General features: G+C 35.9%; 1 protein-coding gene across 1 annotated transcript; it reads left to right on the top strand.

Annotated features, from left to right (window-relative positions):
• Positions 1–988: 988 nt before the first annotated feature.
• LOC132707312 (myrosinase 1-like) lies at positions 989–14455 on the top strand. Its single transcript, XM_060679112.1, has 8 exons — positions 989–1127; positions 4743–5079; positions 6836–7175; positions 7235–7329; positions 9311–9480; positions 10677–10947; positions 14108–14214; positions 14306–14455. The coding sequence occupies exons 1-8, from the start codon at positions 1084–1086 to the stop codon at positions 14433–14435; spliced, it is 1494 nt and encodes a 497-aa protein (XP_060535095.1). The 5' UTR covers positions 989–1083; the 3' UTR covers positions 14436–14455.
• The last annotated feature ends 3458 nt before the right edge of the window (positions 14456–17913 follow it).

Below are 17913 nucleotides of genomic sequence, written 5' to 3'. Positions count from 1 at the left end.
TCAAAAATTGGACATTCAGCCTACATTAACTCATCCAAATTTGAGATCGCTATCTCAAGCAGTTTAAAAGTTATAGAGTGTTCCCACTTTCTTGTGTCACTCGGTATATAGGGTGAGTCAACAATACAACAAAGTTCGTTGTCCCATTCGCCTTTAAAAGTTATGGAAAATGGCAAATACAAACGCTGTAAAGATTATTAGGATGCAAGATTTAAAATTACCGGAAAGTATACAGGATGGCTCAATAAAGCGTGACGAAAATTTTGTTTTGAATTATTTTTCAAACTCTTCGACTTTCTTAATTAATAATAAAACATACCTACACCTGGTCGGTTTACTAATATCTAAATTTTTCTAATCAATACTTGTTTTCACACATGAAAAAAGTTAAAAACATGAATGTTTAATATAAAGGAAAGTATTTGGATTATATTCAATTTAAAAATCTTTTAAATGGGACACCATATATATGTTACTACTTTTTCAGAAAGATCTTACAAAAAGCTATTACTATTGTTAGGTATGCCATGTACCCATTCATAATACTTTGCGGTTTATTTTAACTTGTCCAATATTTGCCCTCCTTTCTGACTAGCAGTATATACTATATGAACGAGAAAAGAACTTTTCATGGGTAGAATTTAATAAAACATACAAAAAAAAAATTAAGGAATGTGGAAGAAGTAGAAGTAGAGAAACAGCAAACAGTCTAGGTGAGGGAGAAAAAAAGCGTTTAGTTTTAGACAAAGGAGAAGAAACGGAGACGCAGATGTAACCGTAAACTGCAAATGTAACCAAGACAAAAATTCAATATTCAATAAATTCAAAAAGAAGTGAATATTTCATGTAATATAAGGAATATCTCAATAGTTAATCTTTTAGAGTGGGTAAACATTTAACCCGTAACAATTTTCTGATTATTTACGATTAAGTGAGTAACCTTATCTTATTCTTCGCGATATGCAAATTCCAGGTCGAATATATCCTCAAATCCATTGAACGCTATCGACTTAATTTCGAAGTTGGGTTAGATAGGACGCGATACAACATTATTAGAGCTATTTTGTATAGCCAATCCATTCGATGAACATGAAGTGTTCCGTTATACTGCTGGCATTTACCGTAAGGTAAGATTTCAGTTTTTTATTTTAATCTGAAACTTGTTAAATGGTTTTTGGATCAAGGGTTTTAGGTCTGTTGTAGTGCGTTGCAGATAACAAACCCTTAACTTATTTACCTGTATTATAGTTGTAGTTCAGCGTATCTACTTTAGTGCTCATTACAGAAACTTTAAAATGAATAATTATTGACTAATTATGACCCCGTAAACTGATATCTAAGTCGTTTTTTGCCATATAGGAAGACTTCCATTGCGCACTATGGTGCTTATGCAATAAAATACAGATTTTTGATTATACCCCTGGTTTTTTCGTTTTGAAATTAATTTTTGGATTATTTCGTATCATTATATAAAATTGTTGGAATTTACTTTTATTTGAAATTTAACAATCAGTACGGAATATGTATGATCATAAAGTGCATCTGATTCTATATAAACAGGCGGCATTCTTTGAAGTGAAGGAGAAAATTTTGTAATATAACCGTATAGTTGACGTATCACCTTTCTATGGTTGTTTGAACTAACGTATTTCTTATATTATTTATAATTATTATTTATAATTTAATGTTCTTTTCTTTTTACTATCCAATCAACGACGGCTTTTCAAAAGTTTACCCAGTTCGTATAGTCACGATAATCTCAGCTAGAAATAAATGTTGTAAAGTCGTGTCTCTAACTCTTTGGCGATTTGGAGAATAGTTTAGAATTATTTGTACAAAGAGGCTAAGAGTCTTGGGAGATATTATGGACACAAATTTGAGATTGCTTTAAGCCATTTCAGCTATGTGGACGAAGATACCGACAGAATTCAAAAAAAGACTTCAGCTTCATGCAGTGTGTGTGTGTGTGTGTGTGTGTGCGCGTGTGTATAAAAATAATCCAGAATAAGTGCCAACTTCACCTGTTTAAAACAATTTTTTATGCAACCAATGTGCATAATTTGAATTTAAAGTTCGGAGGTCTCATAACACCTCCTCGCCACAGGACGAAAATATTTGAAAGATATTAATATGTATAAATATTACAATTCGGAAACGATGAAACTCGCAAACATTTAAAAAAAGTATATCAAAGACTTCTTTCTACACAACTTCAAATATGCTGTTTTACTTTTCATACTGGATCAGAACTTTGATTTCTTTAAAACTATTTTCTGACTGCGCAAATATATTAATATGATTTTTTTGTATTGATAAACCCTGCATTGTTTGCAAATAAAAGCTTATTTATTATTATTATTATTACACATGGACGCAAAATCTCATATAAGCATATATTTTCAAACTGTGTGAAAAAGTGCGGTGGATCACAATATTTTTTCAAATTTTATTAATCAAATCTATGTTTAAAAGTTGAGATAATTTGGAACAAGTGTCGACACAAAATGAAAAAATCGAATGAAGTGGATGCCCCCTCAAAATTTATCAGACGGACGTGGTGAAATAATTGATACCTGACTGGCTGATTTTTTTGTGCTTAAAAAAATGCTTGTCAGTGTTTTTTCCATAGATTTAATGATGATAATATTTTAAATTTCTAGAAGAATCTATTTGACCTCGCAAATTTCGCAAGCAACCCAGTGAAGGTGGAATCGTTTCTGCGAAATGCATAACATAATGGGTAATTTAATCGTTAAAATTAGAATTTTGTTGATTTATTATATTGCATGTGAATCTTCTTTAATTGAATGTATACTTAATACCAAATAACATAAATACAAAAATTGTAGAGGCAATAATAATAATGTAATTATGGTTTGGAAAATAAGACAAAGTTCAATGGTATTAAATACTGCATTTTGCAACAAGTTTGATAAATGCTTAAATCTACCACCAACATCCGACCGCTGCTAAACCCATGGGTTCGAGGGGGTAGGAAAAACATAATTTTTCATTCTCCATCTTTCAAAGCAATTCGCATTTCTTCGTAACACGATTCGGGTTCAACAAAGTTTTTTTTTTTTAAATAAATGTTGCCTTCGAAATACATTAAAAGACTAGATTAGATAAATATTATTTTTCTGTCAGAATCAAGTGGGTTGTTTGTTTAAAAAATGATGATTAATCGTGCCCTAATTAATTAAAATTAATTAGGGCACGAACAGCACAGCGGCGTACAAAAAATGTATTTTTTTGTATATATATATAAAGTACCACTTCATTTTTGACATTTAATTTTTAATACCACTTACTGCTCATGATTGTCAAGGCCATCAATTTTATCTCTGAATTCAATGTGAGTTTAGGAAGTACAACAAAATTTTCAACTATCTGGGCTTGGTTAGTGTCATTAGTTTCATTCAATAAATTGAACAATTTGAGGAAATTAAAAATGCTGACGTTTCACCATCAAGGAGTTCATTATACTAAGAAATGTTGAAATTGCAAAACCTCCGTATTTTCTCAAATATTATAAATCAATATTATATCTTAAGAATATATAATAATAATAATAATAATAATAATAATAATAATAATATCTTTAGTTCCACATCATACATTTTGCTGTAAAATAAAACACAGTGGTACATCGAAAAAATAAACACGTGTACAAGATGTTTTTTAATTGAAAAAATGTGCTACAGTATATAATGTATATAGTGTAGCACATTTCTTTTATAAAATACACCAGTGGCGGACGTACGTAAGTTCTATTTTGGCAAATATTGATGTTACGCCACTGATTTCTCTTAAACTAAAAATTATTGGGCTCGTTGAATATGATATGGGTACAATAAAAAATCCTGCAACATTTTCCAAACCAAGACGTGCGAGATATTCAGATTATTTCTAATTTTCCTAGTACTAAGTTCGGGATTTTCAGCTTTTTCAATTTCTGGGGTTCTTACATTCCGATGGGCCCCTTTTAAATGATTACTTGCCTTCAAAGAGACCTGTTTCAGGCAACCTTCCAAGTACATCCGAAAATGTTCGCATATCTGGTATGATTCTGTTAATGAAGCTCTCTTGATATAATCGCCAAGCTATTATCCAAACCATACATAAAATGCCATATCTGCCAACTCCTCTGAACTTAAACAGTGTTACCCATAAGACTAACCAAAACATCATTTCCTTAGCATGTGACAGGTTTTCACATTCTAAGGAAATGGCACTGAATGTGTGAAACCAAATGTGCATGTCTTTATCGTAAACCAACCTTTATTCGATACGTCATACATCCAACTAGATGTCGTCAAGTCTTGGAAATAGGGTCGTGGAAAATATTCGATGGTGTTTGTTGTATTCACCTTTTCCAAAAAATAAAGTTATGTTATACTTCCACCAGAAATATAGTGCTTTTACAACAGACCCTGTGATTAACGTTGCGTACTGTTTAATACCCCAAAACTCTAGGACCCTTATGGAACACCCTGCCGAGCAGATCCTTACCAGGACCGTCCTAGGAATTTATCTACCTACACGAACAAGCGGGATATAAGTATTTACGATTCAAATAAAAATTTCAATTTTCTACAAATATCCGTTACGGTCCAGCTTAGGCAAGACCTACTTAATGCAGAATAAACATCTGTCAAACCTATAAACGCACTATATTTTTGGTCGTATTATACAACTTTGCTATAAAATGTACAATATTTGACCACATCGATTGTTATCAGCTACGCCTCGGGCATAAGCAACAGGTCCTTTCCCGCCGATTTCAAGTTTGGCGTGACGACAGCAGCGTATCAGATAGAAGGGGGCTGGAATGAAGACGGGAAAGGGGAGAGCCTGTGGGACTGGTACACCCACACCTATCCGGACCGTATACAGGGCGGCACTAATGCCGACGTCACTTGCGACTCGTATCACAAATATAAGGAAGACATTGAAATTTTGAAGGACCTCGGAGTGAATTTCTACAGATTATCGATCGCGTGGAGCAGGATCCTTCCCGAAGGGACAGTGAACCACGTCAATCAAGCGGGAGTTGACTACTATCGCACCGTTTTTCAGGTAAGTGGGATTCCATTAATTATAAACGGTGCTGTGGCTATATCAAATAATACTGGCAGGTAACTATATAATTTCTCAAATTTTCTACGTGATTAAATTAAATCGTAAAGGGTTACTTTGTCAATTAAACAAGAACAAATTAAATAGGAAAATTAATTTTGCCTCTTTTTGTGTGTTACGAAATTTGATTACAATAAATGTTATTACTTAAATTATATGTAAATAAAAGTATTATGCAACCAGAAAACTCCATCTTTCCATTTATATAAATGAGTACAAGAATTGATATTATTAAAAAAAAAATTAGAGCCATTTCACTGACTAGGAAAACGGATAACATGAATAAATGACAGAAGCGTTGGAATCGCAGAACATATCCAGTGAAAGCATACAGTGTAGCTCATAAGTTAACATTGATTCTACTGGAACTATGTTTACTTCCACCCTACAGAAGTTGATTCATTAGACCAAGGAATATTTAAGGTTTAAACTTCGTTATTTATTTTGAATTGATGTATTCTGTTGCTATTTAACATAATCATTTAAAATAAAAATATCACTTAAGAATATAAAGCACCATAGGGAATATCACGAAGAATTTTCTGGTGTAACAGATTTTTGAGTCCACAAATTCCTAGAACTAATTAAGATGGGTTTGGGCTTGCTTATCTTGCCACTACGATCTTTTCCGTCAAAAAAATTCCTTTTATCGGATACTGCACCCCATAAGGCACAAAATTTAAAAACAGTTTATTTGAACCTACTTGTTTGGCTCATGGTAATTAAGCAATTAAAATAAGTGATAAACTGTTTTTTATCGCCCAACAGTGAAAGAAAATGTAATATTTATAAAAACAATAAACAAAAAATAAATTTCGAATTAATGTGGCACACAACCATAAAGGAAATAATCGACCAACAGAAAAAAATCAATAGAAACCCGAAACGTGTGACGATAAACAAGCAATCATGCCAATAGAGGAGAAGAAAAACAAATTATTCCTCTGTACCTATAGTTCTCGCGAGCGAAATTAGAATCTCTGGTTCTTGGACAAATTCAGTGGCTTACATAAGTCAATTTGAGGTAGATTGCAAAAAAGTTCCAAGTACTATTATTAAGGGCTGCGTGTATAAAAAAGTACTTCTAAAAAATATATTTCAGAAGTTTTTATAGCCAATTTCACAAATTTCGAAAGTGAAGTGCATTTGTATAAATTAATTAAATTATTAATGATTTTGTATAAATTAGTTCCAAAACTAGAATACTATACAATAACTTCTGTAGATGTTTGGAGAAGTTTTTTGATTTTTAGATATACGTTTGCAGATAAAAGACATTTTTTTTTATAAAATTTTTGAAAAACATTATTTATCAAATGTTTTTAAAACTGCAAAAAACAGTTTGTTAATTTATCAATGGTATTGTTGAATTATTTATTGAAATAAAGATTTTTATGTTTTGCAATTTACTATGTATCTATGAATAAAAAAAACTTTTATGACGTTTTTTTTTTGCTTCATTCATTCATATTTATCCAAAATGTGGATTTCGGAATAACATTCATGTCAATAATTTGTCATATTATCAAATTGTATTTTCGCATTCTTTTTTCATTTCGATGCATATCTTTGTTCCGCATCTTTTCGTCATAGTACGAAGAGTTGTTTAGTTGAAAGTATCCTGCTCAGGTTCGACAATTTCATCTGCGACGCGTCTCGTCCATACGTTTAATGATGTCTATTCCATTTAAATCAGCTTCTCATCGACAATGGAATCGTACCTGTCGTGACACTGTACCACTGGGACGTTCCACTCACCCTATCAGAGATCGGAGGCTGGACCAATCCTCTATTGGTCGACTACTTCGCTGATTACGCCAGGCTAGCTTTTGAATTATTCGGGGATCAGGTGAAACAATGGCACACCTTCAACGAACCCCAGAGCTTTTGCATGTTGTCGTATCAAGGACCTCTACGTAAAGCTCCCGGCTATGATCTCCCAGCCGAAGCAGTCTACCAATGCAACTACGTGGTGTTGAAAGCTCACGCCAAAGCTTACCACATTTACGATGACGAGTTTAGACAGAAGCAACAAGGTTAGTTGCGACTTTTGCGATTATCTTTGTATGCCTAATTGTTGCTAATGCGATTCCAGGAAATATTTCCATTGTACTGGTAGCCCACTGGAAAGAACCTGCGAGCGACAGCGATGCCGACAAGGAAGGACAAAATTTAGCTCTTCAGTTTGAGGTACTGTACATATCTTACCCTGTAGTATGTAGGACTATCGTGTTTTTTTCTCAAGTGAGGGATCAGTGTAGAAATTTATCTGTTTCTTCACATAGAGACTACATCGGGATGCTTGAAAATCAAGTAACTGATAAAAAGTCCTTTTCGCGATATGTGAACTCAAAGAAGAAAAACCTTGAGTATCCACAATGCATGTCGCTTGATGATGAAATTATCAGCGACACTCAGAGAGTGGCGGATATGTTCAACCAACATTTTACCTCAATCTATTCAGAATATGCAGAATGCAATAAATCATTTTCTTGTGATAAATCTGCTAGTCTAGGACTTTTAAAATTAAATGTTGTCGATGTTTTCAATAGGATAAGTATTTTAAAGCAAACGTTAGGACCCGACAGAATTGTAAACTCGTTCAATCTGAAATTTTATGTAAAATTTTTAAAATTTTCCTAAGCTGCTTCGTTTTTCCTTCATATTGGAAAAAATCTTGTGTTACACCCATTTTCAAAGATGGTGACAGGACTCCCAATCTCTAAAATCTGCTTGTTTTCGAAAATATTTGAAGGTAGAGTTGGCGATCATGTCACTATGTCAAAATATTTTTCGCTTTTGCCAATTCCTTGCAGGACGATTTAAAGCCTTTTAGGTTATAACATCACCTCTTGACTGTCATCGATTACAGGAGGATCATGATAGGTTTTCTTTGTGGTGCAGACAGAACAATTTAACTCATAATACAAACAAGTGCAAAATTGTAAACTTTGGCAGATCCAAAAATCCAGTAACTTTCACCTATCACCTAGTTAAACATCTTGGAGTTTTGCTCGATTCGGAGCTCATATTTACACATCACATTGATTTTATTACTAACAGAGCTATTCGATTGCTTGGGTTTGTTTTTCGGACTTTGAAGGGTTTTGAGAACATCTTTACGTATAGGGAGCTGTACAGAGCGCTTGTGCGTTCAATTTTATGCTAGCTGTGTCTGGGAACCCTACTATGCAATTCACAAAGGTAAGAATAGAGCGTGCGCAGCGTAAGTTCCTTAGAGGGATAGCTTTTAGATTGGGAATGTCATTTGAGGAAATAAACTACGCGGAGATTATGAAGCTTTTGAATCTGACATCTTTGGAGAATACGCGCTGGATTCACCAGATCTTCTGGCATCTGTTGGTTTTCATATTCCTCCTATTAATGCAAGAAATAGGGCTCTTTTTAACATTGATTTTCATAGTTTTTAGTTCACGCCACTTCTTTCTAGAATTGAAATTTGGAAATTTTGTTTCCAAAATAATTTTTTCTTCTCTCCTAACTGCCATTTTCAGTTCTTAATAAGTTTATAGTAATTATAACTTACAGAAACTTTGGATTCAATTTTTTTAATGCTTTGTTCCTTAGTTTTTCTAATAATTTTAATTAATTAATTAATTGAGTAATTACTTTGTTTGCAATTTTTTTAACAGATGCAAGTTTGTCAAATCGATTCACTACATAGTCATTTAAATGTCATATTTTCTCATCAGTACTATTTGCATAAAGAACACTGTGCCAATGTGTAACGATCTTGATGGTTTTTTGAACAAGACTACCGATAAAATGCAACAAGGTTTTAGACCTGAGATAGCAAGATATTACCATCATTTTATAAGACTGCATATCCCTTTTGGGTTGTGATATGCACCTTTGCTTTTAGATATCTAATAAATGCAATCATATCTAAAGGTCCCATTAGTGTTTGATAATTGACTGGGTCTTTAAATTTTTTTCTATTCATTTTTTCAGATACAGTATGTTTAAATGTTTTTCTTATTGCATCTCTGCAGACTGAGGGGTAGAACTTTTTACAATTCTCTCTCTAACATAAATTAAACTAAATAAGATAACCAGATAATATAAAATGAACATGAACATTAGTTGCCAAAGTAACAAAAACAAATTTGAGTGGGGTAAACTGCTTTGAAAACAACAAAAAATTTTTTAGATGGGACTGCTGGCGAATCCTATCTTTAATGGAAACTGGCCTCAGGTAGCCATCGATAGGGTGGCGGAAAGGAGCAAACTCGAGGGCTACCCCAGATCGAGACTGCCCGAATTCACCCAGGAAGAAATTGACTACATTAAGGGAACGGCCGATTACTTTGGCCTCAATCAGTAGGTTATTCACAATAACACAATCATGTTTTTAAGATAATCAGAGAGATTAACGTAGATAAAGCTCTCTAGCTATTGGCAAAGTCACAATTAATTTTTTGCGTTGCAGACCAAAGTACGCAATATATGGCAACTATCTAGCAAAAAAATTACACACGAGCGACTTAAAAAGTTTACCGAACGTGTCCCGGCCGCAGAATACCTAATTACACACCGATCTGGCGTGCGGGAAGCGTCAGTTTACCACGTCAGTTTCGTTTCCCACGGATTCGAGCCGCTTCGGACATTTCCGGGGTTTTACTGCACGGGTTTGGGAGCAATCGGATGTTCCCACACCATTGCCGGGATTCTCTTCCCATCCATTCTGCAATGGCTATTTTTGCAACCTTGACTAGCCTTTGCGTGCTACTTGCTATCCGGTTTAATCCAGAACTAACATAGATGATATTTTGCTTGGTTGCATAGCTTTTATTGCTTGACTGTCGGTATAGATCGCAATTATGTGATCACTATCTTTTTTATTTCCATTTTACTTGCACTTACTTTTACTTACTATTTCAGTTTCATAAATTCCAGCTACTGCTCCTTTAGTTTTTCAGCCTGGAGATTATTGTGAGCCATTTTTACAATTTTTTCACGCAGACATTATTTTAGTCATGTAATGTTAAGGAAGCGATACTAATCTTAATCTCCCTGTCGAGCTTGTCATGTTTTGATGGAATATACAGTAGAACCTCTAGCTCTGCAGTGGATTTGTTTACATGAATCTTGTCATTGTCTTGTCCAACTGTTTCATACACTAACCAATGGCTTTTGCTACTGTTGAGGTTAGGCAATATTTTTTTCCACACATCCTTCTGCACCTTTCTAGTACAATTGTTGTCCTAAAGGTGATCGTTTGAATGTGTGTTTTCCAGATAAGCCTTAATATTTTCCTTAGCGGTTTCAGTTCTGTTCTGTTCCAGCAGGTCGTGAAGTAGTATGGCCCATAGCAGAGGGCAGAGAAATCCACCTTGTGCTGTCTTTATGGTTGTATAGTACTTATTATTTTCTTGTTTCTAAGACTGTTTTGTATCCACTTAAATAACGCCATTGGAGCTCTCCTCTTTTATAGCGCTCTCGTAATAAAATTTCCTGCTTCTTGCTTAAGAGACGACACAGGAAGATACGGTGTGCATAACTTGACGTTTTTTCAGTTACACAACGGAATTGGTCTCGTTCGCCTACAACGTTACGAATGTCACCGAGTATCCGAGCTTCGACGCTGACAGGGGAGTGTTACGGACCACCGATCCCAGCTGGCCTCAATCGAACATGACTTGGTTACGGTCAGTGCCCTGGGGATTCAGAAAAATGCTCAACTGGATCGACCAGAGCTACGGACATCCCGCTATTCTAGTAACCGAAAATGGTTGGGCCGACGACGGGACCAGTCGAGAGGACCCCCAGCGTATATCTTACATACAAGTACGTTTGACTGGAAAATGCTTATGGATGAAGTGATTGATAAACTATTTACGAAACTTTCGGGCGTCTCCTGCGTCGGTTATCGTTGAATCGAAATCACTGACGTTTCCCAAGTCATCCCGTCGGCTTCTTCAGAGATTAACTGAAACTGGCTCTCATTCTGTCCTGTACGGGGTGATTCATTATACTTTGAAACCCACCTACAAGGTTAATTTTGATAGAAAAAAAAAGTGGCACTACAAAAGTTTTAAGATTTCAAAAACATAAAGTTTATTCACATTTCCTTTAGTTTTTGAGATATTTCTATTTCTATCTATGTTTGCAATTGTTTTAACATTGTCCTAGTTTTGAAAACTAATCAAAATTAAAGACATGCAGCGTAAGATATTTGAAATGGGTTATACTGAGGAAGAAGAACGCCAAATAAAATTATATTATTTAAACAATAAAAATGTCAATAATTAATGGTAAACCTCCAGCATTTGATTGCGAAGGTTGGCAATCATCAGTGCTATTCGTATTCGTGACACAGCCGACCGAAATAGTTGGTTTGTGGTGCACCCGAACCAGTCACGTAAGTTTCTCATCCATGAGTGACGCCTTCTTCCTACACTTCTCTTGCCTTGAATTTTTCCTTGTAATATCAGTTGGAGTAGTTGGAACTTTTCTCCTCTCATGACGTGTCCAAGGTACTGAAGTTTGCGCTTTTTTACCGTAATGACAATTTCTTTTTTCTTTTTTATTCTTTTCAGGATTTCCATGTTGGTCACTTTACCGGTCCATTTTACCTTAAGTATTCTACGGTACAACCACATTTCGAACGCCTCCAGTTTCCTTATGTCCAGTTTCTTCAGAGTCCAAGCCTCTACACCATCGCTGCCACAGAGCACTCTTTTCATTTTCACAAATGTTGTTCTCGCCTGTCCTATTCTAGTTTTGATTTCTTCAGAGCAGTCGTTATTTTTATTTACAATTGTACCTAAATATTTATAACTGTCAACATTTTCTATGGAGTGGTTATTTATATGAATTTGTGAATTGTTTTGTGCTGTTTTTGATATTATCATAAATTTTGTCTTTTTTACGTTTAGTGACAGTCTTTACTTGCCAATTGCTAAATAAATAAATAAAATAAAAATAAAACAAAAAAATGTCACAGTGATTCAGCTCGGGGCTGTTGGCAGGCCAGTTGATAGTTCCTTGCCTACCTATGCAAAGTCTAATTTATTATTTAGATAATCGGTAACCGGTTGAACATTATGTCCTATCTTGATGCCAAAATGAAATTAAATATTTAATACATCCATAACAATTATTCTCTTTCTGTTGCAAGGAAATTTAAATATTGTTGGCCATTCTAGGATCCTTCATATATAATTCCGTCCGTCCTTGGATTTTCACTGCCTGCATTTTGTGTGGATTATCGGTGGATCAAAAATGTTTATTCTTCCTATTAAATACACCTGCTATTGTGAAGGAAGCCTCATCCGTAAATATTATTGTGTTTAGAAAATGTCCGTCTTCTTGAGATTTTCTATACATTTCAGTGCAAAACCCGAGCATCTGCCTTTTATGTTCATCGGTTAAATTTTGCACTGGCAGGAACTTATACCGGTGAAACTTTGATGACTAGAAACATTATTATTAATTTTGTAATAAGAATGTCCCTGTCAATAGTCTCAAATGCACGTTTAAAATCTACGAAAACACTCAGAATTAGTTTTGATTCATTCATGTCTTTCCGCCACACTGCACACATATATTGCAACGCAGATTCGCACCAGTGTTTGCTCCTGAAACCAGACTGTCCACTGTAGAGTAGGCAGTTCCGCTCCAGGTAGTCTTTCAACTGCCGACACACTATCGTTTCCAGGATTTCATCCACTACTGGCAGCAAGTTAATTGGTAGAAAATCACCAGGTATTTTTGGTTTTAACACTTAAAGACGCATTCACCAAAGGTAACAACGGATAACCTATTACACAAAATAAATCCTTGACGAGCTTAATATTTAGAACAGAGTCACTTGTACTTCTGTTTTTTAAGTTATTTACAGTTTTTTCAAGCTCCGATATAGTTATTTTTTTAAAGCAAGACAAGCTACAGCTGACCATGTCACACACAGAGTGCCATTGCTTCTTTTATATAGTCTCTGCTATTTCATTTAAGCTATCGGCATAAAAGTTATTCATGTTTTCTTCTTCTTTGTCACTGTAACGTCCAAAATCAATATTGGTAAAATCTGCTTTTTTATTTTTATTTCCAACAAGTCCTTTTAATGTCTGCCACATTTTCTTTCCATTTCCTTTGCAATCATCAAATTTTTGGTTATAGTATCTTTGTTTTTCATTTCTGATAACTGAAATAACGTTATTTCTTTTTCTTTTATATCCTTCCCAGTCTTCTTCACTTTTGGCGTATTTAAACTTTTTGTAAGCAATGTCCCTAACATGTTGCGCCTGTCCTATCGAATATGAAAACCAGGGATATTTTCTTGGTTGGGTCTTGCGGAGCGGATATATCCTATCAAGCGCTCCCTGTACAATTCCTATAAAATCCCCATATATTTTTTGACCAATAAGTGCTTCCCGCATTTGATTAGTATTTTGAGAACTCAGATTTCTGATATAAACATCCTCACTTACTAGTGTCTTGCTTCGAACTTCCACCTGAACGCCAATAGTTTCGTGGTCACTGATGACAGGAAAGTTTCTCGGGGCCTCCTCTACATTGAAGTCATTTGTTATTATCTGATCAATTGGTGTAGCTGAACTTACGGTAACTTGTGTTTCTTTTGTTACTATTTGCTTAAAATCAGTCGAATTAACAACGGACTGAAGTTTTTGGAGTCATTACTATTTTTCAAATAATCGATATTTAAATCTCCCAAAAAATATGTCCTGTGTTTCTGGTCAATTAATTTTTCTACAGGATAATCTAAGAACCCTTTGACATATCCATTCGGTGATCTATATAGTGATCCTATTAACACCGTCTCCTTCTCAAAGAGGACTATTGCACCAAGATAATAAAAACAACAAACGAACAATTGTGGAAGCAATAATCTGAATCTTTTTTTTTTCTTGATGTTAGAATAAGTTTTCGTAAATTTAAATGTGAGCAAGGCATTAATCAGCTTAACACAAGAATATTTTTTAAGGATTACTTAACCGCACTTTTGGAAGCGATATATGATGATGGCGTCAACGTGATCGGATATTCCCAGTGGAGCATCTACGATAATTTCGAGTGGTTATCTGGCTACATGTGAGTATCGGTCACTCAAAATTCTAATTATTATTAATTTTTCTTCTCTTAAGTGTACTTTGAACCCGTTTGTAACAATTATTTTTGATAGGGCCAAATTTGGATTGGTGTACGTCGACTTCAGCAGTCCAAACAGAACGAGGACGCCCAAATCATCGTATTACTACTATCAGAAAATTATAAAAACCAAATGTTTGGTCGATACGTGCGATGCAGCTTAACAATTTTTGATTAGGCTACAATAAACATTCATTTTCATTGCTTGTCTCATTGAATATTTAGATATAAAATAATCCAATCCTTATTTAAAGGACAAAACTAGAAAACATTTATATATATATATATATATATATATATATATATATATATATATATATATATATATATATATGACGCTATATTCCGGGATATCATCCGTTCACTCGTTGAACTCCGACTGGAATCCTGCATCCGACTGGAATCCTGCAAATCCTGCATCCGACTGGAATCCTGCAGACGTTTCGCCAAAATCTCACTTGGCATCTTCAATGCTCGCGCTCCGAAAACATATATATATATATATATATATATATATATATATATATATATATATATATATATATATATATATATATATATATATATATATATATATATATATTCTCACGTATTGATTCACGGATGGAAAAATGTGATGACACTATATTCCGGGATATCATCCGTTCGCTCGTTGAACTCCGACTGGAATCCTGCAAATCTTGCATCCGACTGGAATCCTGCAGACGTTTCGCCAAAATCTCACTTGGCATCTTCAATGCTCGCGCTCCGAAAACACTTCGAACACTGGGAGGTTATCGGCGGTGCGTGCGATATTTATACTCTGCGCCGAAGATGGTAACGGTGCTGCTTGTGCGTGGGGGGAGGTGGCTCCGCCCCCTGAATTGTCGCGTTGTTAGTTTCGCCCGATCGTAGTTGCGATGTCCCCGTTGGCTGCTGCGCATCGCTCTGCTGTTTGATTATCGTTCTCCACGTGTTGGATAAATGCAGAGCGTCGTCTCTCGTATTGAGGTGTCCGGACTTTTCTATTTCGATGGCCTCTCGTATAATCCTAGTCCTAAAATCAGGAATATTAGCTATTTGTTTGCAAGTGCCGAAATCAATTTTATGGCCTGTCTGATGTTGGTGCTGAAACAAAGCAGATGTTGTTTGTTTGTTTCTTATGGCTAAACGATGTTCCTCGAGCCTGGCTGAAATCCTTCTGTTGGTCTGTCCCACATACGTCAGGCTGCACGATCCGCATGCTACACTGTATACTCCTTGGTTTTCCAGAGTAATTTTTTGTTTTGGGTTTCTTAGTATTGCTCCGATGGTATGGTCAGGTTTGTATGCCGTTGATATGTCGTATTTCCGTAATATTCGGCCGATTTTGTCAGTAACCCCCTTGATGTATGGCAGGACAGCGATCGATCTTCGTTGGGTCTCGTCCTGCACTCTCTGCTGCGGCTGTTGTTGTTTACCGATTGCCTTGCTGATGGTGCGCCTTTGGTATCCGTTTTGTTGAAGACAGGTACTAATTTTCTTCAGTTCTTTATCTCTGTTCCTCTCGTTTGTGAGCCTGAAGGACCGAGCAATTAATGTATTTGCCACTGCCTGTATCTGTGATGGGTGGTGATGAGATTTAGCGTTCAGATATCTATTAGTGTGTGTTGGTTTTCTATAGACAGTGTGTTCCAAGTGTCCATCTTCGGTCCTTGTGATGTGCACATCTAAAAAGGGCAGACTGTTATCCTCTTCAAGTTCTATTGTAAATTGAATCCTTGGGTGAATGGAATTCAGATGATCTAGGAATTTCAAAAGCTCCTCCTTGCCAAAAGGCCATACAACAAATACGTCATCAACGTATCTTGTCCATAGTTTTGGCTTCAGATTTGCCTTCTCTATTGCTTTCTTTTCGAAGTAAATCATGAAGAGGTTGGCAATCACAGGTGAGAGAGATGATCCCATTGCTGCTCCATCTATTTGTCGGTAAATTTTCCCGTTGTGCATAAAGTAAGCGTTTTTCAGGCAATGTCTTGACAGATCCATTATGTATGGCGGAAGATCTTCGTTTTCTTCTATAAGCAAGAGTGCCTCTTCTACTGGAATACTCGGGTAGAGGGATTTGACATCGAAACTTGCCATAATGTCGTCCTTGTCCATCCTGAGAGAACCTAAAATCTGAGTAAAATGTTCTGAGTTTTTAACATAGGAATCTGCCTTTTCCACTATAGGCTGAAGTGCACTGGCCAGATGTTTTTCCAGCTTGCATAATGGTGAGTTAAAGGCGCTTACGATTGGACGCAGGGGAACCCCGTCCTTATGGATCTTTGGGAGCCCGTAGAATTTTGGGCAACGACTCGATTTTTCCCTCGGAATAAGTTTCTTCTTTGTATCCTCGTTTATTGATGAATCGAGAATTTTGGACTTAGTTGTTTTTTCCAAATATGTCGTCACCAGAGATCCCACGACATATTTGGAAAAAACAACTAAGTCCAAAATTCTCGATTCATCAATAAACGAGGATACAAAGAAGAAACTTATTCCGAGGGAAAAATCGAGTCGTTGCCCAAAATTCTACGGGCTCCCAAAGATCCATAAGGACGGGGTTCCCCTGCGTCCAATCGTAAGCGCCTTTAACTCACCATTATGCAAGCTGGAAAAACATCTGGCCAGTGCACTTCAGCCTATAGTGGAAAAGGCAGATTCCTATGTTAAAAACTCAGAACATTTTACTCAGATTTTAGGTTCTCTCAGGATGGACAAGGACGACATTATGGCAAGTTTCGATGTCAAATCCCTCTACCCGAGTATTCCAGTAGAAGAGGCACTCTTGCTTATAGAAGAAAACGAAGATCTTCCGCCATACATAATGGATCTGTCAAGACATTGCCTGAAAAACGCTTACTTTATGCACAACGGGAAAATTTACCGACAAATAGATGGAGCAGCAATGGGATCATCTCTCTCACCTGTGATTGCCAACCTCTTCATGATTTACTTCGAAAAGAAAGCAATAGAGAAGGCAAATCTGAAGCCAAAACTATGGACAAGATACGTTGATGACGTATTTGTTGTATGGCCTTTTGGCAAGGAGGAGCTTTTGAAATTCCTAGATCATCTGAATTCCATTCACCCAAGGATTCAATTTACAATAGAACTTGAAGAGGATAACAGTCTGCCCTTTTTAGATGTGCACATCACAAGGACCGAAGATGGACACTTGGAACACACTGTCTATAGAAAACCAACACACACTAATAGATATCTGAACGCTAAATCTCATCACCACCCATCACAGATACAGGCAGTGGCAAATACATTAATTGCTCGGTCCTTCAGGCTCACAAACGAGAGGAACAGAGATAAAGAACTGAAGAAAATTAGTACCTGTCTTCAACAAAACGGATACCAAAGGCGCACCATCAGCAAGGCAATCGGTAAACAACAACAGCCGCAGCAGAGAGTGCAGGACGAGACCCAACGAAGATCGATCGCTGTCCTGCCATACATCAAGGGGGTTACTGACAAAATCGGCCGAATATTACGGAAATACGACATATCAACGGCATACAAACCTGACCATACCATCGGAGCAATACTAAGAAACCCAAAACAAAAAATTACTCTGGAAAACCAAGGAGTATACAGTGTAGCATGCGGATCGTGCAGCCTGACGTATGT

The sequence above is a fragment of the Cylas formicarius genome, unplaced genomic scaffold, assembly GCF_029955315.1.
Source record: "Cylas formicarius isolate icCylForm1 unplaced genomic scaffold, icCylForm1.1 PGA_scaffold_9__14_contigs__length_23061073, whole genome shotgun sequence".
Taxonomy (NCBI): domain Eukaryota; kingdom Metazoa; phylum Arthropoda; class Insecta; order Coleoptera; family Brentidae; genus Cylas; species Cylas formicarius.
The sequence above is the reverse complement of the archived record's forward strand: the minus strand, read 5'-3'. Positions and strand labels throughout refer to the sequence as shown.